The sequence below is a fragment of the Manis javanica genome, chromosome 4 (assembly GCF_040802235.1).
Source record: "Manis javanica isolate MJ-LG chromosome 4, MJ_LKY, whole genome shotgun sequence".
In the NCBI taxonomy this organism is placed as follows: Eukaryota; Metazoa; Chordata; class Mammalia; order Pholidota; family Manidae; genus Manis; species Manis javanica.
Genome location: NC_133159.1, coordinates 77,912,896 through 77,939,978, shown reverse-complemented (window position 1 = coordinate 77,939,978; position 27,083 = coordinate 77,912,896). Strand labels below are relative to the sequence as shown.

Sequence of the window (27,083 nt, the reverse complement as noted above, 5' to 3'; positions counted from 1 at the left end):
CAGCAAACTGAACCCAGCAATAAATACAATGAATAAAACATCATAACCAAGTTAAAATTATTCTAAGAAAGCAAGCCTGCTTTAACATTTCAAAATCAAGCAAAATAATTTAGCTCACTAAAAAAAAAAAGGAGAGGAGGAGAAAAAGATGGTGGAGTAGGAAGGCAAGGTAGGAACCTCCTCCCAAAAACACAGGAAAGGAGAAAATACAGCAAATACAAGTAAATCTGAAAATGACCTAAAGATTGCAGAATGGACCACCTACACCGGGGGAAGAGAAAAGATCACAGAAAAGGGTAAAGTGGCAGAGCTGCAGTCAAGTGGGACCCAAGCCCTCCCTCCAACCCCAGTCCACAGGTGAGAGAAAGAGAAATGGAGCAGGGAGGGGATATGAGCCCAGAAACACTGCACACCTGGCCCTGGAGATCTGCTCTGGAAGCACGAGCCCACATTACACTGGGCTCTGGTGATTAGCAGGGCTGGATGGTAGCTGGAACACCAGGAGGCTGAGACTCCAGCTGCTTGTGGAGCACAGGCACACACCACAAGTCCTGAGACCCAAAGCAGAGGCAGCAGTTTGAAAAACTTGCCAGCAGGACAGGTGCCAGAGGGGTGAAGGTTGAATGGAGCTCTATCCTCAAGAGAAAGGGCAGGTAGACAATACCTCTCCAGCCCTTCCTCACCCAAAAGGTCAGGAACTCTTGAGAACCCCATTTGTTCCATCCCCCTCACTGGTAACACAGTCCTGGGCGTCCTCCCTGTGAACACTAATGGCAAACCAACCTACTTGGCCCAGCATTAGCATCAGACTTTGCTGCCTGGCAGGTAGAGGGAGACTCTTCCAGCTTTCTTAGCCCCATTTCAGCCCAAGCAGGGAGGTGCCTGCAGGAGCCACCCCAAGAGCTGCTTCCTCTCCTTGAATGTCCAAGCCCAGTGCTGCACATCTGGTCCTGCCTCAGAGCCACACACTGGCCCACCAGCCCACAGCATTAACCCTGTTGCCCTGATATCACTGCAGGGCAGGCAGAGGGTGGTCCCACCCACAGTGATCCCAGCAGAGGCCTTTGCTTGGATCAAAAAGGCGGCTAAAACAAACTGCCAGTGCTGCAGACTCAGACCATTACCAACAGACACACAAAAAGATGGCCTCACCCACTGCATCCCAACAACAGCTGGGGATCCCACAAAGTAAAACCAGGTACTGGAGAATAGAGTCTTGAGCTTCTGGGCACCATAAGATGCCTCCTTCATAAATCTATTATTCTACAGGCCAAGAAGTATAGCAGATCAGTCTAATACAAAGGAAGAAAAAGAAACACTGACAAAATGAGGAGGCAGAGGAGTATGTTCCAAACAAAACTACAGGGCTAGACACCAGAAAGAGGGCTAAATGAAATAGAGATCACCAATTTTCTTGATAAAGATTTAAAAATAAAAGTCATAAACATGATCACTGATTCACAGAAAAATATTGAGGATCTCAGGGAGTCTTTCAACAAAGAGAAGAGCTAAAAAAGAGCCACTGAGAGCTGAAGAATACAGTAACTGAAATGAAACATACAAGGAGGGATTTAAGAGCAGATTACTGCAAATAGAGCAGACAGCCAGTGAGATGGAAATTAGAGAACAGGAACACAATGAAGCTGAGAAACAGAGAGACAAAAGAATCTCTAGGAATGAAAGAATGTTAAGAGAGCCATGTGAATAATCCAAATGGAACAGTCACATAATAGGGGCACCAGAAGGAGAAGAGAAAGACAAAGTGGTAGTCTCTGAAGAAATAACTGTTGAAAACCTCCCTAGTGTGGGGAAGGAAATAAACACTCAGGTCATGGAAGTACAGAGAGCCTCTAACAAAAAGAATGCCAGGAAGATAACACCAAGACATATAATAATTAAAATGGCAAAGATCAAAGATAAGAAGGGGGTACTGAAAGCAGCTGGAGAGAGAAAAATGATACTTACAAGGAAACCCCATCAGGCTATCAGCAGACTTCTCAGCAAACTTCATGGGCCAGAAGGGAATGGTATGATATATTAAATGTACTGAAACAGAAGGACCTCCAACCAAGAATCCTCTAACCAGCAAGATTATTATTTAAATTTGAAACAGAGATTAAATAATTTCCAGATAAACAAAAGTTGAAGGAATTCACCACATTAAGCCAGCCTTACAGGACATGTTAAAGGGAATGCTATAGATGGAAATGTCCCTAAGGCTAAATAGCTTTCACCAGTGAAAATAAACCCACAGTAAACACAGTAGACCAATTAATTACCAAGCAAGTACAAAATTAAAACAAAACAAAAGAAGCAAAACCAACTATACACAAAATCAGTCAAGGGATAAACAAAAAGTACAGATTATGAGATCTAGTACATAAAGTTTGGAGGAAGAAGAAGAATGAAAAAAAGAAGTACCTTAAAACTGTGTTTAAAATAGAGTAATCAGCAAGTTAATATAGATTGTTACATAGTACGGAATCTATCCTAGAACCTGTGGTAATCACAAAACTGAAGCCTACAACAGATACACAAAAAATTTTAAAAGAGAAATCTAATCACAACACTGCAGAAAACCATTAACTGACAAGAAAAAAGTATAAGAGAGGGAGAAAGGATCTGAGAGTAATTACAAAAACAATGAGAAAATAATTAATAAAATGGCAATAAGTGCATACATATCAATAACTACCTAAAATGTAAATGTACTAAATGCACCAATCAAAAGACAGAGAGTGGCAGAGTGGATAAAGAGACAAGACCCATTTATATGCTACCTTCACGAGACTCATTTTAGACACAAAAACGTACACAGACTAAAAGTGAACAGGTGGAAAAAGATATTTCAAGCAAATAATATGAAGAAAAAAGCAAGAATAGAGTACTTATATCAGACAAAATAGATTTCAAAACAAAGAAAATAAGAGACAAAGAAGGACATTACACACTGATAATGGGTCAGTCCAATAAGAAGATATAACCATTATAAATATCTATGCACCCAACATACAACCTAAACAGGTAAAACAAATACTAACAGAATTAAAATGGGAAAAAGATTGAAACACATTCATTTTAGGATTCTTTAACACACCACTCACATTAATAGATCAGCCAATACAAAATAAATAAGGAAACAGAGGCACTAAACAATACTTTAGATCAGATGGACTTGAGATATCAACAGAACATTCCACTCAAAAGCAGCAGGATACACATTTTTCTCAAGTGTGCATGGAACGTTATACAGAACACATCACATACTAGGCCACAAAAAGAACACTAATAAATTTAAAAAGATTGAAATGTTGTCAAGCACCTTCTCACACCACAATAGTATGAAACTAGAAATACATCACATGAAAAAATAAAAAATCCCACAAACTCATGGTAGCTAAACAACATGCTTCTAAATAATCAATGTAACAATGAACAAGCCCCCACAAAATCAAGCAATACTTGCAGACAAATTTAAAAAATTCAATAGCCCAAAACCTGTGGGATGCTGTGAAGGCAGTTCTAAGAGGGAAGTACACAGCAATACAGGCCTACCTTAAGAAACAAGAACAATATCAAATAAACAGTCTAAACTCATGTTAAAGAAAATAGAAAAAGAAGAGCAAATGAAACACAAAGTTAATTGAAAGAGGGATATAATAAAGATCAGAGTAGAAATAAATAAAATCAAGAAGAATATGACAACAGAAAAAAAATCAATGAAACCAGGAGCTGGTTCTTTGAGAAAATAAACAAATAGATAAACAGCCAGACTTATCAAGAAAAAAAGAGACAGTACAGACATAAAATCAGAAATGAAGAAGGAATAATCACAACAGATACAATAGAAATACAAAGAATTATTAAAGAATACTATGAAAAATTTTACACCAACAAATTGGACAACCTAGAAGAAATGGACAAATTCCTAAAAATACAACCTTCAAAGACTGATTCAGGAAGAAAAAGAAAATCTGAACAGACCAGTTACCAGCAATGAAATCAAACTGGTAATCAAAATACTCCCAACAAACAAAACTCCCCAAACAAACAAAATCCAGATACAGATGGCTTCATAGCTGAATTCTATCAAACATTTAAAGAAGAGATAATACTCGTCCTTAATAAAGTTTTCTAAAAAGTAGAACAGGAGGAAATACTTCCAAACTCATTCTATGAGACCACCATCACTCTAATGTCAAAACCAGACAAAAGACACTACAAAAAAAGAAAATTATAGACCAATACCCCTGATGAACATAGATATAAAAATCCTCAACAAAATATTAGCAAACCAAATTAAAAAATACATTAAAAAGTTTATTCATCATGACCAAATGGGATTTATTCAAGGGATGCAAGGATGACACAATATTCGTCCATCAATCAATGTGACATAACATTAACAAAAAGAAGAATAAAAACCACATGATCATCTCAATAGATGCTGAGAAAGCATTTGACAAAATTCAACATCCATTCATGATAAAAGCTCTCAACAAAATGGATTTAGGGGTACATACTTCAACATAATAAAGGCTATGTATGGCAAACCCACAGCCAACAGCATACTTAATGGTGAAAAGCTAAAAGCTTTTCTTCTAAGATCAAGAAGAAGACAAGGACGTCCACTCTCATCACTTTTATTCTACATAGTATTGGATATCCTAGCCATGGAAATCAGAAAAAATAAAAATAAAAGGCATCCAAACTGGTATAATAATGAAACAAAACTGAAGGAACAAAACAGCAGCAGACTTGCAGACTCCAAGAAGGAAACAGCGGTTACCAAAGGGGAGTAGTGGGGAAGGATGGGTGAGAGAGAGGGAGAAAGGGATTGAGGGGTATTATGATTAGTACATATGGTATTGGGGGGGATCATGGGGAAGACAGTGTAGCAGAGTGAAGACAAGTAGTGACTCTTTGGCATCTTACTACATTGATGGACAGTGACAGCAATGGGGTATGGGGGGGTATTGATAATATGGGTGAATGTAGTAACCACAATGTTTTTCATGTGAAACCTTCTTAAGAGTGCATATCAATGATACCTTAATAAAAAAAAGGCATCCAAAATGGTAAGGAAGAAGTCAAACTGTCATCATTTGCACATGACATGACATTATGCACAGAAAACCCTAAAGACTCCACCATAAAACTATTAGAATAACTGAATTCAGCAAAGTTTCAGAATACAGAATTAATACACAGAAATCTGTTCCATTCCTATATACTAACACTGAGCTAGCAGAAAGAGAAAAGAAAACAACTTCATTTACAATTTCACCAAAAAGAATAAATAACCTAGCAATAAACTTTAACTAAGGAAGTGAAAGATCTATACTCTGAAAACTGTAAAACACTCATGAGAGAAATTAAAGAAGACACAAATAAATGGAAATCTATCCCATGCTCATGGATAAGAAGGATTAATATTGTTAAAATGACTGTCCTGCCCAAAGCAATTTACAGACTCAATGCAATCCCTATCAAAACAAAAACAGCATTTTTCAATGAACTACAACAAATAGTTCTAAAATTCATATGGAACCACAAAAGACCCCAAATAGCCAAAGCAATCCTGAGAAAGAAGAACAAAGCTGGAGGGATTATGCTTCCTGACCTGAAGCTCTACTACAGAGCCACAGTAATCAGAAGAGTTTGGTAGTGGCACAGAACAGACTCATAGATCAATGAAACAGAATAGAGAACCCAGATATAAACCCATGTATATATGGTCAATTAATATATGATAAAGGAGCCATGGATATACAGTGGGGAAAAGATAGTCTCTTCAACAACTGGTGTTGGGAAAAATGGACAGCTGCATGTAAGAGAATGAAACTGGATTATTGTCTAATGCCATACACAAAACTAAACTCGAAATGGATCAAAGACCTGAATGTAAGTCATGAAACCATAAAACTCTTAGAAAACAACATAGGCAAAAATCTCTTGAACAAAAGTATGAGCAGTTTTTTTCCTGGATACTTCTCCTTGGCAAGGGAAACAAAAGCAAAAATGAGCTAGTGGGACTACATCAAACTATAAAGTTTTTGTACATCCAAGGACATCATCAGCAGAACAAAAATCAACCTACAGTATAGGAAAATATATTCATACTGATTCATCTGATAAGAGGTTAACATCCAAAATATATAAAGAACTCACATACCTCAACACTCAAAAAACAAATAACCCAATTAAAAGTGGATGGAAGACCTGAAAAGGCACTTCTCCAAAGAAAAAATAGAAATGGCCAATAGGCACATGAAAAGATGCTCCATATTGCTAATCATCAGGGAAATGCAAATCGAAACCACAGTGAGATATCACCTCACACCAGTTAGGATGGTCACAATCCAAAAGACAAGAAATAACAGATGTTGGTGGGGATGCAGAGAAACAGGAACCCTCCTACACTGTTGGTGGGAATGTAAATTGGTGCAACTGCTGTGGAGAGTGGTATGGAAGTTCCTCAAAAAACTAAAAATAGAATTATCATTTGATCCAGTAATTCCACTTTTAGGAATTTACCTGAAAACAAAATCTGTGAGTCAAGAAGATACAGGCACTCCTATGTTTATCACTGCAGTATTTTCAATAGCCAACATATGGAATTAACCTAAGTATCCATCAATAGACACTAAGAAGTGACTAGTGGTTACCAAGGGGGAGGGGTTAGGGTGAGTGTGGGGGTAGGGTGACAGGGATATAGCAGTATAATAATTCATAATCACAATATAAGTTGGCCACAGGGACAGTATGGAGAATAAAGTCAATAACTCTGTAACATCTCTCTATGTTGACAGTAACAGCACTACTGGGGGTGAGGATTTAATAATATTGTGAACTTTTGAACCACTGTGTCATACATTTGAAACCAAAATAAGACTGCATCATGACACTTCAATTAAAAATAATAATAAAAAAGAGAAAAATAATGTGATCATCAAAACAGATGCAGAAAAGCATTTTATGATATTTTAAATTTAGGTGATTCCAATCAAAATCCCAAGAACTATTATGTAGATATTGACAAAGCAATTCTAAAATTTATATGGAAAAGCAAAGTATCTGAAATAACCAACACAATACTAAAAAAGTTGGAGACTTCATACTGCCTGGTTTCAAGATTATTGCATAAGTACAGTTCTCAAGACAGCATGTATTGGTGAAAGAAAAGACATATAAATTGAAGGAACAGAATAGAGGCCAGAAATAGACCTACATGAGTATAATCAACTGAGTTTTGACAAAAGCAAAATGGGAGTTCAATGAAGAAAAGGGACCACTGTTTTTAAACAAATGGTGCTAGAAAAACTGGACATTCACATGCAAAAAAATAAACCTGGATACAGATCTAACACCTCATACAAAAGTTAACTCAAAATGAAACATCAATTTAAATATAAAATACAAACCCATAAGCTTCTCAAAAAACACACAGGATCGAAGAGAGAATTAAAGATGGTGGCATGAGAGGTGAGACAGAGGCCTCCTTCTAAAACCACATATAATATGAAAATATAATTAATACAACTAATCCTGAAAGAGCAACAGGAAAGAAGGCTGCACCAGACTTTATACACCTGGAGAAAAGAACAGACCTCACGGAATAGGGTAACGTAAAAAAGCCCTGAACTGGAGGTACCCATGCCCTTCCCCCACCCCAGCTAACTGGCAGGAGAAAGAGAAATGAAGTGGCGAAGGAGTGGAGGCCTGGGACTGCTGAACACCTAGCTCTGGAGATCTGCTCTGGGAGCACAATCCTACATTGCACGGTGCTCTGGTTATTAGGGGGATTGGAAAGCTAAGATAGGCAGAATATCTGGAGAGACAGAGATTCCAGCTGCTTGTGGAAAACATGGATCCAAATATGGTTGCTCTGGGACAAAAGAAAGGCGGGCAGTCTGAGAGACTTTCTAACAGTGAAAGAGCTGCTATAGGGGTGAGGATTGCACAGAGGTTACTGCTCAGGAGAAAGGACAGGTAGACAAAATTGTCTGGGTGGACTCTGCCCAGCAGGTTGGGAACTTTCACAATCTTCAGGTGCTCCAGTCCCTTGGCTGGCGACACAGCTCTAGGCACCCTCTCCATGATACGCAGCCTGCTGTGCCTTCCTCCCAGCCAGCCCCACCTGGCTCACAAACCAGCAAACCGTGCCGTGGCATCAGCACAGCCAGAATGAAGCCCCGCCTACAACAGGTACAAACGAAAAGTATAGAGGCTTATACCTGTGTGCTTGGCCCACTGGTTCTGGCAGTAGTGATAGGCACAGCAGCCGGGTAGCAGGAAACAGTTCTTTCCTCCCCCCAGGCACCAACACTGCTCCCCTGCGAACCTCAACATTGCTCCAGGGGTTGAGCAGCTCCAGAGAGTAGAGCTTCAGGGCACTAGAGGGTGCCACATGCAAATATTAAACGCCAAAGGAACCTGATTCAAAGCAAAATCATACATACACCAGAAAAAGAGTCAAATGAAACTGATCTCATGAATCTTCCTGAAAGGGATTTCAAAATAAAAATCATAAACATGCTCATGGAGGTAAAGAAAAATATTCAAGAACTCAGGAAGGAATTCGGGTCAGAGATCCAATCATTACAGAATGCACTATCAGAAATGAAATATACAATGGAATGTTTTAAAAGCAGATTAGATATGGTGGAGGAGATGATAACTGAAATAGAAATTAGAGAGGAGAAATACAAAGAAGCTGAGACACAGAGAGAAAAAGGATCTCTAAGAATGAAAGAATATTGAGAGAATTGTGTGACCAATACAAATGGAACAATATTCGTATTATAGGAGTATCAGAAGAAGAAGAGAGAAAAAGGGATAGAAAGCATCTTTGAGGATGTAATTGCTGAAAACTTTCCCAATCTGGGGAAGGAGATAGTCTCTCAGGCCATGGAGGTGCACAGATCTACCAACACAAGAGACCAAAGGAAGACAACACCAAGACATATAGTAATTAAAATGGCAAAGATCAATGATAAGGATAGACTATTAAAAGCAGCCAGAGAGAGAAATAAGATCACATTCAAAGGAAAGCCCATCAGGCTATCATCAGAATTCTCGGCAGAAATCTTACAGGCCAGAAGGAAGTGGCATGATATATTTAATGCAATGAAGCGGAACGGCCTTGAACCAAGAATACTTTATTTGGCAAGATTATCATTTAAATTTGAAGGAGGGATTAAACATATTCCAGATAAGCAAAAGCTGAGAGAATTTACCTCCCACAAAATGTCTCCACAGTGTATTTTGAAGGGACTGCTATAGATGGAGGTGTTCCTAAGGTTTAATAGCTGTCACCAGAGGTAATAAAACCACAGTAAAGAAAGTAGAACAGTTAATTACTAAGCAAATGCAAAATTAAATCAACTATCCACAAAGTCAATCAAGGGATAGAGAGAGTAGAGAATATGATGCCTAATATATAAGGAATGGAGGAGGAAGAAAAAAGGAGGAGAAAAAAATAATTTTTAGATTGTGTTTGTAATAGCATATTAAGTGAGTTAAGTTAGACTCTTAGATAGTAAGGAAGTTAACCTTGAACCTTTGGTAACCATAAATCTGAAGCCTGCAATAACAATAAGTACATACCTATCGATAATCACCCTAAATGTAAATGCACTGAATGCACCAATCAAAAGACATAGAGTCACTGAATGGATAAAAAAACAAGACCCATCTATATGCTGCCTAAAACAGACTCACTTTAAACGCAAAGAAATACACGGACTACAAGTGAAGGGACAGAAAGATATTACACGCAACTAATAGGGAGAAAAAAGCAGGAGTTGCAGTACTTGTATCAGACAAAATGGACTTCAAAACAAAGAAAGTAACAAGACAGAGAAGGACATTACATAATGATAAAGGGGTCAATCCAACAAGAAGATAGATATAACCATTATAAATATCTATGCATGCAACACAAGAGCACCTACATATGTGAAACAAATATTAACATAATTAAAAGGGGAAATAGAATGCAGTGCATTCATTCTAGGAGACTTCCACACTCCACTCAATCCAAAGGACAGATCAACCAGACAGAAAATAAGTAAGGAGAAAGAGGCACTGCATAACACATTAGAACAGATGGACCTAACAGACATCTACAGAACTCTACATCCCAAAGCGGCAGAATATACATTCTTCTCAAGTGCACTTGGAACATTTTCAAGAATAGATCATATACTAGGCCACAAAAAGAGCCTTGGTAAATTAAAAAAGATTGACATTGTACCAACCAGATTCTCATACAAAGGTATGAAACTAGAAATAAATTACACAAAGAAAATGAAAACCCACAAACACATGGAGGCTTTACAGCATGCTCCTAAATAACCAATGGATCAATGACCAAATAAAAACAGAGATCAAGCAATATATGGAGACAAGTGACAACAATAATTAACACTGTAAAATCTGTGGGACGCAGAAAAGGCTGTGCTAAGAGGAAAGTATATTGCAATACAGGCCTACATGAGGAAAGAAGAACAATCCCATATGAAAAGTCTAAACTCACAATTAATGAAACTAGAAAAAGAAGAACTAATGAGGCCCAAAGTCAGTAGAAGGAGGGACATAATGAAGATTAGAGCAGAAATAAATAAAATAAAGAAGAATAAAACAATAGAAAGAATCAATGAAAGCAGGAGCTGGTTCTTTGAGAAAATTAACAAAATAGGTAAACCCCTAGCGAGACTTATCAAGAAAAAAAGAGTCTACACACATAAACAGAATCAGAAATGAGAAAGGAAAAATCACTACAGACACCACAGAAATACAAAGAATTATGAAAAATTATATGCTAGCAAACAGGATAACCTAGAAGAAATGAACAACTTTCTAGAAAAATACAACCTTCCAAGGTTGACCCAGAAAGAAACAGAAAATCTGAACAGACCAAATACCAGCAATGAAATTGAATTGGTAATCAAAAACCTACCTAAGAACAAAACCCCCAGGGCAGATGGATTCACTGTTGAATATTAAAAGACATATAGAAAAGACAAAATACAGATTCTCCTTAAAGTTTTCCAAAAAATAGAAGAGGAGGGACTACTTCCAAACTCATTCTATGAAGCCAGCATCACTCTAATACCAAAACCAGGCAAAGATACCACAAAAAAAGAAAATTACACACCAATATCCCTGAAGAACATAGATGCAAAAATACTCAACAAAATATTAGCAAACCGAATTCAAAAATACATCAAAAAGATCATCTATCATGATCAAGTAGGATTTATTCTAGGGATGCAAGGATGGTACAACATTTGAAAATCCATCATCATCATCTACCACATCAACAAAAGAAGGACAAAAACCACACGATCATCTCCATAGATGCAGAACAAGCATTTGATAAAATTCAACATCCATTCATGATAAAATCTCTCAACAAAATGGATATAGAGGGCAAGTATCTCAACACAGTAAAGGCCATATATGACAAACCCACAGCCAACATTATACTTAACAGCAAGAAGCTGAAAGCTTTTCTTTTAAGATTGGGAACAAGACAAGGATGCCCACTCTCTTCACTTCTATTTAACATAGTACTGGAGGCCCTAGCCACAGCAATCAGACAACACAAAGAAATAAAAGATATCCAGATTGGCAAGGAAGAAGTCAAACTGTCCCTGTTTGCAGATGACATGATATAGCACAAAAAAAACCCTGAAGAATACACTCCAAAACTACTACATCTAATACCTCAATTCAGCAAAGTTGAGGGCTACAAAACTAATACACAAAAATCTGTTGCATTCCTATACACTAACAATGAACTAGCAGAAAGAGAAATCAGGAAAAAACTCCATTCACAGTTGCATAAAAAAAAAAAAATACCTAGGAATAAACCTAACCAAGGAAGTAAAAGACCTATACTCTGAAAACTACAAGACACTCATGAGAGAAATTAAAGAAGATACAATAAATGGAAACATCCCATGCTCATGGATAGGAAGAATTAATATCATCAAAACGGCCATTCTGCCTAAAGCAATCTGAAGATTCAATGCAATTCCTATCAAACTACCAACAGAATTCTTCAATGAACTAGAGCAAAACATTCTAAAATTCATATTGAACCACAAAAGACCCCAAATAGCCAATGCAATCCTGAGAAGGAAGAATAGAGCTGGGGGGATTATGCTCCCCAACTTCAAGCTCTACTACAAAGACACAGTAATCAAGATAATTTGGAACTGGCACAAGAACAGACCCATAGACCAGTGGAACAGAATAGAGAGTCCAGATATAAACCCAAGCATACATGGTCAATTAATATACAATAAAGGAGCCATGGATATACAACGGGGAAATGACAGCCTCTTCCACAGCTGGTGTTGGCAAAACTGGACAGCTACATGCAAGAGAATGAAACTGGATTATTGTCTAACCCTTTGCATCTACTAGTGAGAGAATAATATGAAAAAGTACTAGTGTATACACAAAGTAAACTCAAAATGGATGAAAGACCTGAATGTAAGTCATGAAACCATAAAACTCTTAGAAAAATATATAGGCAAAAACCTCTTGGACATAAACATAAGCAACTTCTTCATGAATATATCTCCCTGGGCAAGGGAAACAAAAGCAAAAATGAACAAGTGGGACTGTATCAAATTAAAAAGCTTCTGTACAGCAAAGGATACCATCAGTAGAACAAAAAGACATCATACAGTATGGGAGAATATATTTGTAAATGACATATCTGTTAAGGGGTTCACATCAAATTATATAGAGTTTACGCACCTCAACAAACAAAAAGCAAATAAGCCGATTAAAAAATGGGCAGAGGAACTGAACAAACACTTCTCCAAAGAAGAAATTCAGATGGCCAACAGACACATGAAAAGATGCTTCACATCACTAATCATCATAGAAATGCAAATTAAAATCACTTTGAGATATCACCTCACACCAGTTAGAATGGCCAACATCCAAAAGACAAACAACAACAAATGTTGGCGAGGATGTGGAGAAAGGGGAACCCTCCTACCCTGCTGGTGGGAATGTAAATTAGTTCAACCATTGTGGAAAGCAGTATGGAAGTTCCTCAAAAAACTCAAAATAGAAATACCATTTGACCCAGAAATTCCACTCCCAGGAATTTACCCTAAGAATGCAGCAGCCCAGTTTGAAAAAGACATATGCACTCCTATGTTTACTGCAGCGCTATTTACAATAGCCAAGAAATGGAAGCAACCTAAGTGTCCATCAGTAGATGAATGGATAAAGAAGATGTGGTACATATACACAATGGAATATTATTCAGCCACAAGAAGAAAACAAATCCTATCATTTGCAACAACATGGATGGAGCTAGAGGGTATTATGCTCAGTGAAATAAGCCAGGTGGAGAAAGACAAGTATCAAATGATTTCACTAATATGTGGAGTATAAGAACAAAGCAAAAACTGAAGGAGCAAAATAGCAGCAGAATCACAGAACCCAAGAATGGACTAACAGTTACCAAAGGGAAAGGGACTAGGGAGGATGGGTGGGAATGGAGGGATAAGGAGGAAAACAGGGCATTACAATTAACACACATAATGTAGCGGTGTGGGGACATGGGTAAGGCAGTATATACAGAGAAGACAAGTAATGACTCTACAGCATCTTACTATGCTGATGGACAGTGACTGTAATGGGGTATGTGAAGTGGGCTTGATAATAGGGGTAGTCTAGTAACCATAATGTTTTTCAAGTAATTGTACACTAATGATATCAAAAAAACAAACAAACTGGTGTTGGGAAAATTGGACAGCTACATGCAAGAGAATGAAACTGGATTATTGTTTAACCCCATACACAAAAGTAAACTCAAAATGGATCAAAGACCTGAATGTTAAGTCATGAAACCATAAAACTCTTAGAAGACAACATAGGCAAACATCTCCTGAATATAACATGAGCAACTTCTTCCTGAACACATTTCCTCGAGTAAGGGAAACAAAAGCAAAAATGAACACATGGGACATCAAACTAAAAAGTTTATGTATGCCAAAGGACACCATCAACAGAACAAAAAGGCATCCTACAGTATGGGACAATATATTTGTAAATGACATATCTGACAAGGGGTTAACATCCAAAATATATAAAGAACTCACACACCTCTGCACCCAGAAAGTAAATAACCCAATTAACAAATGGGCAGAGGATATGAAGAGACACTTCTCCAAAGAAGAAATTCAGATCACCAACAGATATATGAAAAGATGCTGTACATCACTAATCATCAGGGAAATGCAAATTAAAACCACAATGAGATATCACCTCACACCAGTAAGATGGCCAACATCCAAAAGACAAACAACAACAAATGGAGAAAGGGAAACCCTCCTACACTGCTGAAGGGAATCTAAGCTAGTTCAACCATTATGGAAAGCAATATGGAGGTTCCTCAAAAAACTAAAAATAGAAATACCATTTGACCTGGAATCCTACTCCTTGGAATTTACCCAAAGAACACAACTTCTCAGACTCAAAATGATATATGCACCCCTATGTTTACTGCAGCACTATTTACAATAGCCAAGATATGGAAGCAACCTAAGTGTCCATCAGTAGATGAATGGATAAAGAAGATGGAAGATGTGATACATATACACAATGGAATACTATTCAGCTGTAAGAAAGAAACAAATCCTACCATTTGCAACAACATGGATGGAGCTGGAGGACATTATGCTTAGTGAAGTAATCCAGGTGGAGAAAGACAAATGCCAAATGATTCCCTCATTTGTGGAGTATAACAATGAAGCAAAACTAAAGGAACAAAACAGCAGACTCACAGACTCCAAGAAGGGACTAGTGGTTACCAAAGGGAAGGGGTGTGGGAGGGTGGGTCAGGAGTGAGGGAGATGGGGATTGAGGGGTATTATGTTTAGTACACATGGTGTGGTTAGTCACGGAGAAAACATTGTAGCACAGAGAAGGCAAACAGTGAATCTGTGGCATCTTACTACACTGATGGACAGTGACTGCATTGGGGTATGTGTGAGGACTTGATAATATGGGTAAATGTAGTAACATTGTTTTTTCATGTGAAACCTTCATAAGAGTGAATATCAATAATACCTTAATAAAAAATTTTTTTTAAATGAGATACCAGTACCCACCTATTAGAATAACTAAGACCCAAAAAACTCAACAATATCAATTGCTGAGGAGGAGGAGGAGGCTAAAAGGGACTCTCATTGCTAGCAGAAATGTAAGTCAAATAGCTACCTGGAAAGATAGATTGACATTTTCTCATAAAGCTTAACATAATCCAGCAATTGTATTCTTAGCAATTTACCCAACTGATCTAAAAACTTATGTCCACACAAAAGTTAATAACAGCTTTATTCATAATCACCAAAACTAAAGCAACCATAATATCCTTCAATAGGTGAGCAGACAAACAACCCATGGTACATTCATACAATGGAATACTACTCAGTGATAGAAAAGGAACTGGCTATCAAGTCGCACAAAAACATGTATGAATCTTAAATGCACAGTGCTAGAAAGAAACCAGTCTAAAAAGGCTATGTACAGTATGATTCTGTTTACATGACACTCTGGATAAGGCAAAACTATGGTGATAAATAAATTGCCAGAGGTTTGGAGAGGGAGAAAAGTTGAATAGGTGGTTCACAGGGGATTCTTAGTTGGAACTCTTCTGTGTGATACTGCAACTGTACATGTAGGACAATATGCACTTATAAAAACCCTTAGAACTTTAAAGCACAAGTGAACCTTAACACATACAAATTAAAACAAAAACACTTAGGAGGAAGTCAGGGGATCCCAGGACAAATTGAAAGGGCCCCCATAGATAAAGCTAGAACAATTTCCACACCAAAATAAATAAGCCAAAGTATGAAATCAGTCAGATTACAAACCAAAGTCAAAATAAGCCTAAATACAAAATATATACCCATGAGTCCAATCTGATATATAGAAATGATTGAATGCATGAATAAATGAGGGAAAAGAGACAGATTTCTTGTGCAGAGTTCCAAATAATTTAGGTAGACAGTATCCCCTCAAGAAGGTAGACCACAACTCCCCCCATACCTTAAGTGACTCCCTTCCAGAGAGTATGGTATGGAAATGGAAGATCAGGGGAGAGAGGGAGAGAGTAACTCTATAGTGCAGAAACCAGACAAAACTATTTAAGCCAGGTGATCAAGATTAACATAAACAGTGATAAGTCATGCTGACTTAAACATGTACTCTTGAAATGATGTAATGAGAATGGCACTTTATCTTTGTGATCTTCCTCCACAAAACTCATTAACCCATTTAATCATGAGAAAAACATCAAACTCCAACTGGGGAATATTCTAAAAAATACTTGCCTAGTACTCAAACTGTCAAGGTCATCAAAAACAAGGAAAGTCTGAGAAACCGTTACAGCCAAGAGAAGCCTAAGGAAACATGAACATTAATATAATGAGGTCTCCTGGATAGGGTCCTAGAATAGAATAAGGAATTCTGAATAAACTATGGACTTCAGTTAATAATAATGTCTCGATACTGGTTCATTAATTGTACCAATGTACTACACTAAGATATACATGTCGATATTATGGGACCTGGGTGTGGAGGCATATGTTGAGTTGTCTGTAGTCTCTTCTCAAGTATTCTGTAAATTTAAAAGTGTTCTAAAAAATAAAATATATTAAGAAAAAAATGAGAGATTCTGCTTTCATCCAATAAAAATAACATGTATGGTGCTTGCCTAAACTTCATTCATAAGTAGAAAGTGAGTTAAATATGACAGCAAGAAAAGGTTGAACAAGACTCTGTTCCTTAAGAGAAGAAAAACAAATGACATAAGCCCTACAATCAGGATGGTTTTCCTCCCAGAAACCATTTCTAGACCATGGCACAGGGCAGACAAACACAAGCAGAGTCTGGCTGTCTTGCTGAGTTGAGAAGACAAAGGAGCACCAAGGGATGAGTCAGCTGAAATCTGTGGGGCACAGTGCTACGGAAGAGGGAGTTAACAAAGAAATGGAGCTCTAGAAATTAGAGGGATCCCCTTGCGCCTTTGTCTGAATGTAATCTGAGTGTATAAAGGGTGAAAGTCCAAGGAAAGGAATAAAGGTCAGGAAACTACCAGCCTGCTCACATAGAGCTAGCAGACATTCAGATTCCTTGTAGCCAAAATTGAATACTTGGAGCACTAAGAAAACATCCCAAAAGGGTCACATCTCAGTAAAGGAGCCATAGAACATTTAAAGCAAGGCTACTCTAGACCCACCTTAACCAAGTTTAAAAGAAAGTCTCATAAAGATGAAGCTGATCCATAATAACTTAACTGCCTGCTAAAACAAACTTCAACACTCTTTTTAAAGAAAAACCATTTGAAGACTTAGCAACATAATATTCATAACATCCAGCATCTCATAAAAAATTACTAGGTGAAGAAATAGCAAAATATGAAATATAACCAGAAGAAAAATCAGTCAATAGAAACACACCCAGAAGTGAGAGAGATGATAGAATTAGCAGACAAAGCATTTTTCAAAGCTTTCATAGTTATGTTCAAGGATTTTTAAAATAAGGAACATAGTGAAGAGAGAAATGAAAGATTTTTTAAAAAAACAACTAGAGGTGAAATATACAATATCTGAAATGAAAAAATTCATGAATGGACTTAAAAGATTAGATACTGAAGAAAAAAGTATACACATGCACATAACAATAATAATTAGCCAAATAGAATGAATTAGAGAGAAAAAATTTAAAGCACTCAGAGAAAAAAGGCACATCACATACTGACAAGCAAAGCTAGGTATGATCACAGACTTCTCATATGAGACAATGTTAGCCAGATAACAATAAAATTACAACTTTAGAGCACTGAGAGAAATAAAAAATGCCAACTTATAATTCTGTATCTAATATAAATATCTTTCAAAAGTTAAAACTAATGAAGATCTTTTCTAGAAAAGTATGAGAAAAGTCATTACCAGCTGACCTGTATTACAGGAAATTTAAAGAAAGTTCTTCAGGCTGAAGGACAATTTTAATAGATTGAAATATGGACCTACACAAAAGATTTAAAGTGCTACAGATGGTAATATGTAGGTGAATGAAATACTTTTTCCCTCATTTTTTAAATTCTCTAAAAGATAATTACAATTTATAGTGTAGTTTAGAATATATTTAAGTGAAATATATGACAACAATAGCACAAAAGATGGGGGGGAAGGTAACATACATGAATGTGTATAGGTAAGTTATCAATGCATATTGGAAATCCTACAGCAACCACTAAAAAAACAAAAACAATATACAAACAATGCAGCTAATATGCCAATAGTGGAAATAAACTAAAAGTTAAAAAAAATTTTAACTCAATAAGAAGGAAAAAGAAGAAAAAGAGAACGAATGAAAAATAAAAATAAATAGTAAATAGTAGACTTAAACTCCAACATAACAAATACATTACTGTAAAGGGTTTAAATTCTCCAATTAAAAGGAGAGATTGGATAATGAAATCAAGACACAACCATATGCTGCCTAAAAGAAAATACATTTTAAACTCATTTTAAATATACAGTAACAGAGAGGTTAAAAGGTAGAAAAAGATACACAATATAAACACTAACCATGAAAGCTGGCGTGGGATGCTAACTAGACATCCTATGGTGATCATTTCACAATATATACACATCAAATCATTATGGTCTACACCTGAAAATAATATAATGTTATACTTCAATAGTATCTCAATTAAAAAAAGAAAGCTAGAGTGGCTCTGTTAACATTAGACAGAGACTTCAAAACAAGGAATATTACTGATATTTCATAATTGATATTTCATAATGAAAAAGGGGTCAATTCATCAAGAGGAAATAATAATCCTAAATGTGTGTGTACTAAATAAAAGACCTTCAAAATTCACGAAGCAAAAATTGATAGAACTGAAGGAAGAAGTAGACCAATTCACAATTATACTTGGAGACTTTAACATTCTTCTCCACAATTAACAGGACAAGTAGACAAAAATCAATTAAGAATATGAAGTTTTGAACAATACTAACAACCAATTTGACATTTACAGAACACTAAACCCCATATAGTAAAACATAATTTTTTTTCAAGTACGTGTGAAATACTAAGACAGATCACATGCTGGATCATAAAACAAATATTGATAAATTTAAGTGCCCTGATTTTTCAAAGGTATTGTGTTAAGAGGGGAAATTAGTCCCAATAAGAAGTTCCTTGTATTATATTCAAATTGAAGATTTAGTATGGGTCTGAAATAACATAATAAATAGTTGATATCAGAGGTCTCCAAAAAGAAAATTAAAGTGTACTGATATAAAATATGTTCTATGACCACAACAGAATTAAACTTGAAATCACTTATGGAGAAATATCTGGAAAATTCTCATATGTTTGGAATTTAAACACATGTCTAAATAATCCATGGGTCAAAAAAGAAATCAAAAGGGAAATTAGAAAATACATTTACTTGACTGAAAATGAAAATACAATATACCAAAATTTGTTGGATTCAGTTAAGGCAGTGCTAAGAAGGGCACTTTTATCTTTTAAGAACTTATCTTAGAAAAAGAAAAGTTTCGAATCAATACCCTAAGATTCCTCCTTATCAGACTATAAAAGAAGCATAAATCACACCTAAAGTAAGAAGAAGGAAAAGAAAAAGTAACAGAATCTAACAATCAAGTGAAAAATTTAACTCACTACATTTGCTATGGAATTTTTATTTTTCTGTAAAAGAGGACAAAGATAGTGTGACTGAGCTTATATAAACGGGTAACAAAATTTAAGCAATCTATGACTCTTTCCTCAAGCACACAAAGTTAAAAATTTTTTAACTTTTAAAATTATAAATATAATGCAGTTGACCCTTGAAGATGGGTTTGAACTGTGCAGACCCACTTGTATATGATTTTTTTCCCAGTAAATACATAGGAAAATTTTTTGGAGATTTGTGACAATGTGAAAAAGCATTTTCTTTTCTCTAGCTTCCTTTATTATAAGAATATAGTATATAATACATAAAACATACAAAATATGTGTTAATCAACTGTTTATATTTTTGGTAAGGCTTCGGGCAACCATAGGCCATTAGTAGTTAAGTTTTGGGGAGGTCAAAAATTATACATAGGCTTTCAACTGTGTGGGGGGGTTCAGAACCTAATGCCCATGTTGTTCAAGGGAGCTGTATATGCTTGTAATAAACTCCAATACAGGAATAGATGAAGTGAACATTTTAAGTTCTTTCCTTGTTTACTTGTTTATTTCAATTCTACTCTATAAAAACACCCACTGTTAATAGTTTATTGAATACCCTGTCAGGCCTTTTTATATGGCAGTCTTTTCTAAAACACTGATTATGTTGAATTTGAACAGATATAACCCATTTTATCATCTGTACTTTATTTTGTATGAATCTCAACCTCAGCACAAAATGTAATACCTGGCTTGTAAGTATTTATTAAACAATTGTTAATGAAGAATACTATTAGAATTCTGTTTTTCCATTTACTTGACTTGCTTTATCTGATTATGTCTAGTGGTTAAAATAGATAAATATCTAGCATGTCAAGATTTACATGTGTGGCAGTCATGAGAATGCATCTCTCTGACATCTGAGTATATATCTGACCTATGGCCCCAGATACAGCACTCTGAAATCTATACCATATTGCTCCCAAGGCACCTTCTCCCAGGCTGTTCCTGCCAGTGACTGAGCATACCAGAGATACCAAGGAAGGCTTATTCCTGGGAGACAGGGCCTGGGTTACAGTGGTTTGGGAACTTCCCAAAAGCCTTCAGAAGTTTCCTCAGAAGTGCACTGCAGTCTAGATGCTTCTACCTAACCTTCCCTTTCTCCTTCACTTCAGGGTCAGATCAGCATTGCAGTGTCTAAGAGCTCTGCCAGTCATCTCTGGATTCTTTCTCATGTCTCTCACATGCATTTAGTCAAGCAAGTTTCTTGCAAGTCTAGTCCCATCTTTATATCTGCTTCTCAGGAGACTTGAACTAACACAGCATGCTACCTATTTCCATCTATTAAAAACATCTGAGGCTTAAACAATTACCCTGACCTTAAGACAGAAACTTAGAAAGCATTCCTATTTAACTAGGATACAAGACTAGGTTTAAAAATCGTGCTATAGATAGCATGGTGTATTAAAAATTTTTGCCAAATTTTTCATTTTCTAACACACCAAAAGCTATTTTCTCCTTTTGATTACATTTAATCTCAGCTCACAAGGCTGCTTCTGGCTCTGTCAGGATGCCCTAATTTCCCCCCTGCTTCTGCTTTAGCACACTGCTATTCAATACTTCTTGACGTTAGCTGAGCTAGATTCATAACCCGAGGCAGAATAATGGCCTGGATTACTCAGGCGTGCTAAAGAAAAAAATTTTTTTACAAGGACTATTTTTTTAAGTACTATTGCTCCAAGAATATTTTCTTTTTTCCTTTTAGTTCCACAAAACTCAGTAAGTTCCACAAAACCCAGAGAAGTGAATTCAAACTTTTTGGAGTAGTATATAAATTGATACACAATATTACAGTTTCAGATATACAACATAGTAACTCAATAATTATTACACTCAATATATTCCCAGATGCTTGCCACAGTATATCATCCCATTATCATACCAAGATATTACAATATTATTGGTTATATTCTCTATGTTGTACTTGCATTCCTATGTCTAACTTATTTTACAATTTGCAGTCAATAACAATTTTTAAAGTGCTTCTCCTTTATTGAATCTTCCCAAAGCATCCACTGTAGTTTTCACTGGAACAATAATTCTTTCTTTTCATGTATTCATGTATTATTGGTTTACATGAAATTTCATTAAGTTATGCCATCAAAATAATAAATTCAAATGGCACTAATAAATTTACTTGGGGAAAAAACCCAAGTGACTGTTACGCCCAAACTCAATGATAGGAATGGAAATGCATAGGTATACTGGAGAATGGTCTCCTAAACCTTGAGAGTTCTGCCGAACATACTGTCAGCATGTTCTACAGACAACACCTGAAGAGCTGCTTTAGCCAGGTTCAGTTAAGGGGCTTCTACTATAGACTGTTTTCTTTCAGGCACCCAGTGGTTACCAATGCAACTTCCCTCAAAGACCAGTGGTACCAAGGAATTTCACCTCTTTTCCCTCCATTGTTTTCATATCTAATTTATCATTATTTTAAACCTCTCAAGCAGACAGGGTTGACTACTTATCACTGGGAAATACTGAGATGTTAGTAACTCACTTTATTGCATGGTATTTTGGAATTATATTGTAATTATTTCATTAAAGCTTCCTGGCAATCCTTCTAAGATGGGGAACAGCTAACTTTTTCTGTAAAGGCCAAATAGTAAATATCACGTATAAATAAGTTAGGCCTTCCAGTTTCCTGTTGCATATTGTTATTCCATACATATTTATACTGACCAGATTTGGGCCATAGTTTGCCAATCCCCAGTAAAGATAAGGTAGAGTAGGCCACAATGTGCCTCCCTTTCCAATATCTAATACATATTTACAGCAACTAACATTTACCTAAAGTTTACAATGTGCCAGGTATTGTTCTGTTTTGTGTGCATTATCTGATTCAATCCTCAGTCATTCTATGCTTTAATTACTGTTATTATTCCTTTTACAGATATATAAATTGAGACTTGGAGAGATTAAGTAACTTCCCTATCATTCCATAAATGTTGGAATTGAGAATCTAAAACCATTAAGACTGACTTCTGAATTCTAAGGTACTCTTCTGAGAAGGCTTTTGGCTGATGGACCCAAGAACACATGGCTAATTAGCGGCGTGGCACAGACTAAAACACTAACCTCCTGACTCTGTGCTGATTTATTAAATATTCAGAGAAATCTACATTTTAAAGGGGAATTTGATGATGCTTCAACCCAATGAATGAATGCTTAATGGTATATAAGGCATTGAAAAGAAAGATACTTTAGAAGGGCTATCAGATCTGGAGCACCACAAAGCTAAAATTAGGAATCCTGCTTTTTCAGTAAAACAGCACAAGATAATCTTAACTGGGGAACACAGATGTGCATAATACATTGTCCTAAAAATACATGCTTCAGCTTTTCTCAGAAAACACTAAAATAAGAAATGACACTATAAAATGGGAAATCAGCAATTAAGTCAGGTCTGTACTTAGGGATAGGCTGAAGATGACAGGAAGAAATATAAGCAGAGAGAAATGCACAATATCCAGATGATATTCACCTGGTGATTGAGAGCAATTCAGGCAGGTAAGTAATGTTACGGAGGCCCACAACAAGCAGTAATGTGTTGTAGTGTCTCAGGAAGCAATATTCCAGAAAAGTAGTAACATTAACAAATAAACAAGATCAATGAAATCTAATGGGTCCTCCTTTTATTATAACTTCCCTCCTCTTTGTATTTCTCCTTTGAGCAGAAGTATTGGAAGTAAACAAGACAAATATGTGAAAGGGGTGGAAAAGCCTGCTTTGGAGAAGGAAAAGCCTGTGTAGATGGAGAAGTGTAGTAACTTGACTTTCATTGAAGGCCTACTGCTATTCCATCACTCCTTGCATTGGGAGAAAATGCGAGTGACTCAAACCACACTTCTCTGCTCACCCCACATGTAAAGAGCATAAAGGCTGCTTCCATCTACATAAAAGCTTGGATCAAAGGCCGATCACCTGCATGATAACAGCAAACATGTATAAAATACTTCCTAAGTGCCAGGTACTGTTCAAAGTGATTTCAATGCAGTAAGTAATTTATTCCTTACAATTACTCTATGAGATGGATGTTTTTATAATCCCCATGTTTGATGAGGACACTGAAGCAAGAATGGTTAAATGACTTGCCCAAATTCACACAAATAAAAGATGGTGGAGCTGGAATTCACACTTAGGCAGACAGGCTCTTCACATGGTCTACAATCTCTTAAGCACTGTTTATAAATTTCTTTGGCTCAGTTGTACCACCATAAGCAAGTGATTGGCATCAGACTATCTTGCAGCATATAAGGGGCATTGTGCTGGGGATTACGATAAAGACTAGACAGAGCAACTAGCAACTGGAGAGGTAATCTTCTAAGAACTGGGATATCAGAGATTTTTGGGGAAGGAACTAGAGCATAAAAGAAAGACAGTGACTCAATAAAAGAAGAAACTACTTCATTACCATAATAATTAGCCATATTAAACTAGCAAGCTGTTGTAAAATTTAAGACCTAAAATAAATGTAATTCTGATCATGAATCCTGGTCTTTGTACTTGCATTGATCTTTCAGCATATGAGTACATATAATTTAAAAATGAAAGCAACCATATTACAAATGGATTTTTAGCCACACCACTAGAATAAATGCTGACATTGATCATTTAGAACAAGAAGTAATTCAGAAAGTTATGATGTTGGGCTTTAAACTACACTGCATGAAAATATTTTTCCCAACTACAGACATAATACTCCTTAAACTGAATAATAAAATTAATATGCTACAGAGAGATGTTTGAGTTTGGGCTAGGAAGGTAATCTTGGGATTGAGAATTTGCCCTTGTATCTCACATAAAGGTACTAACCACAAAGTAGGAAAACTTAGTCCAGATCTTGAAACACATCCTCAGGAAACTGCCTTTCTAGTTAATACAGATTTATTTGTTATTGCTAGGTGAAGAAAATAAACCAGAAATGTGAGGAAGAGCTGTCCTGGAATGCAAACCTAATATTCTAGATCCCGTTCCTAAAACACAGTCCACTGTCAGGCAGCACACAGAGACAGGCTAAGTACAGACACTGTTTGAGGACATATTGCAGGTGATCCTGTTTTCCCTGTAAGACAATACCCTTAAGGCTCTATAAGTATGGGCAGGATGTCCACACAGTTTCAAAAAACCTGGCCACAAAATAAACTTAACTTTTCAAATAAAGTTGTGTTGCCCTTCTCCCCAAAGAAAAAGAGACACACACACACACACACACACGATTTGAGAAATATATATCCATGATAAGGAAAATATATTGATAAATTTGTATTATGCTCTGTATTTTCTATACATTATGCAGATTTCTTAAAAATTAGGAAAATGTGTATGTGTGTACATACAATTACAAAATGTACGCTCCCAGAGAGCAAAGGTCAAATTCTGAATGGCAAATAGTCTGGCTGAAGCTGGCAAACCTAGAATTTAGTAAAGTACTGCTGACCAAACGAATATGGTATGTGAGAGCATAAGCATCATTACTGTTTAGCTTGGTGGATTCCGGTAACCTAAACCCATTGTTAATGTCATTGAGGCTGTATACCCTTGAGGCTAGAAGACTACTTTTTGTCATTGCAAAGAGTCTGGTTCTTCCTTTTAGGAGCATCAGAATAATTTATCAACACCCTATTGGATTCACAGAGAGGGAGGGAGGGAAGAGAACTGTCTGGGTTCCTCAGTTTTCCAGTTCCGATTTTTTGTGAGGCCAGCTGTACTTCCTTCGAGTTCAACAGAAAAAATCTGTATTTCTTATTAAAATTTTATATTCTTTTACACAGATTTTAGTTACCTGCAAAACACACCCTGACCAAAACAGGCAGCAGACTTTAATTTGAAATCTAAAAGCCTGGAATGTCTAAGTAACCCAATTCTAAAGCAGAATAGTGTTTTTTTAAAAGTACACTGAAATATTAAACCTCCTAATCAATGTTATTCATTAAAATCATCTATTTTGGAACAAAGACTTTGAGCCAAAATGCATTCAGAGAAAATACATGTCATTCATGTAGAAATAATCACTCTAAATACTATAATGCCTGTGAAATTAAAAACTGCATTTAATTACATTTTTTTGTGACAGTGGCTTTCAAAACTACTTTGGGCAATAGAATATTTTCTTCTAATAAAATCTTAGGTTCATACCCAGTGCAAAGCAAAGATCCGCTCTGATGGAAGTGTGTGTGCATGTCTGGGTAGGGGCATGTATGCACGTGTGAACCTGCATGCAGGCAGAAAACTCTGCCAGATGGCCAGCCTCTTCCCCTGTCAGAGGTCCCCTGAGTAATCACCATTGGACACCTGTGGCCTATGTGAATCAGAGCTTGAAAACCACTGCACTAGGAAGAGACAGCTACCCTTTTACACTTTACAGTCACAACCAAGACACTGAATCAATCACATGCCTATTTACCTGTGAGCTTTAAAACTTTTTCCATCAACAAAAATACCAGTATCTGGGCAACAATGTTTCACGTAAAGTTTCAATAAATCTTCTCCTAATTCAGATGCAGGATCCAAGTCATAATTGTCTTTAAAAGAGAAAAACAAAACTAAAAAATAGTTTCTTTAATATTATAAATATTCAAAAATTTGTGTTTTAATATTAGCAAAAGGTTTCACATAGTTATCTCAATTACTGAGAGCAACAGTGACTGGAATATTTAAGTGGTAAATTCAAAATGAAACAAAATTTTACAGTCATCTATACTACTTTGAAATACATATTTCCACTTACATTGAAATATAGGTATACCTTTAAATATAAATATACATTTAAATATAGGTAGTAAAATCGCAAAATTTTACATCAAAACTGAAGCTACTTCATGAATATCTGAATTAGAAAGTTTTGGTATTATTTTTCACTATTTAATTCCTATTCATGAATTTATGGCTAGAACCAAAAGAAATTTAACTGAAATCAATGGGATTTATAGAGCACTTACTATGAGTTTGGTACTGTACACAGTATGGAGAAATACAGAAAATAAGTATTTTAAAAATTGTCTCTACTTCATGCAAGTTGTAGCGCTCCAAAATCTTACGACTACAGACTATCTACAGTTAAAAAAACATATGGGATGTGAACAGTTCCCAGGAATGGGTTGTTTTAATTTGTCTGATTTCTCTCAGACTGTTCAAGTACAGTTGGACAATATCCATCATATCATAGACAAATTTTCACAAATGCCTAGGGTGCCTAACTGGTTTTCTTGGCTTCACTGGAGATGGCTGGTAACTATAGATCTGCTTTGGTTATATAACTGTATTCCTATTATGTTAATGTGTGT

At 36.2% G+C, this 27,083-nt stretch overlaps 1 protein-coding gene across 8 annotated transcripts in view; it reads right to left on the bottom strand.

Annotated features, from left to right (window-relative positions):
- The window catches only part of BTBD8 (BTB domain containing 8), a 112,721-nt gene that overhangs the window by 60,887 nt on the left and 24,751 nt on the right, over window positions 1-27,083 (bottom strand). For 7 of the 8 annotated variants that reach the window (XM_036998234.2, XM_036998231.2, XM_036998232.2 and 4 more), the window contains one exon: window positions 26,204-26,321. The exons of the other annotated variant lie outside the window; for it this stretch is intronic. In XM_036998234.2, coding sequence (XP_036854129.2) covers window positions 26,204-26,321 — 118 coding nt within the window. The remainder of the gene's footprint in view (window positions 1-26,203; window positions 26,322-27,083) is intronic. 8 annotated transcript variants of the gene reach the window in all.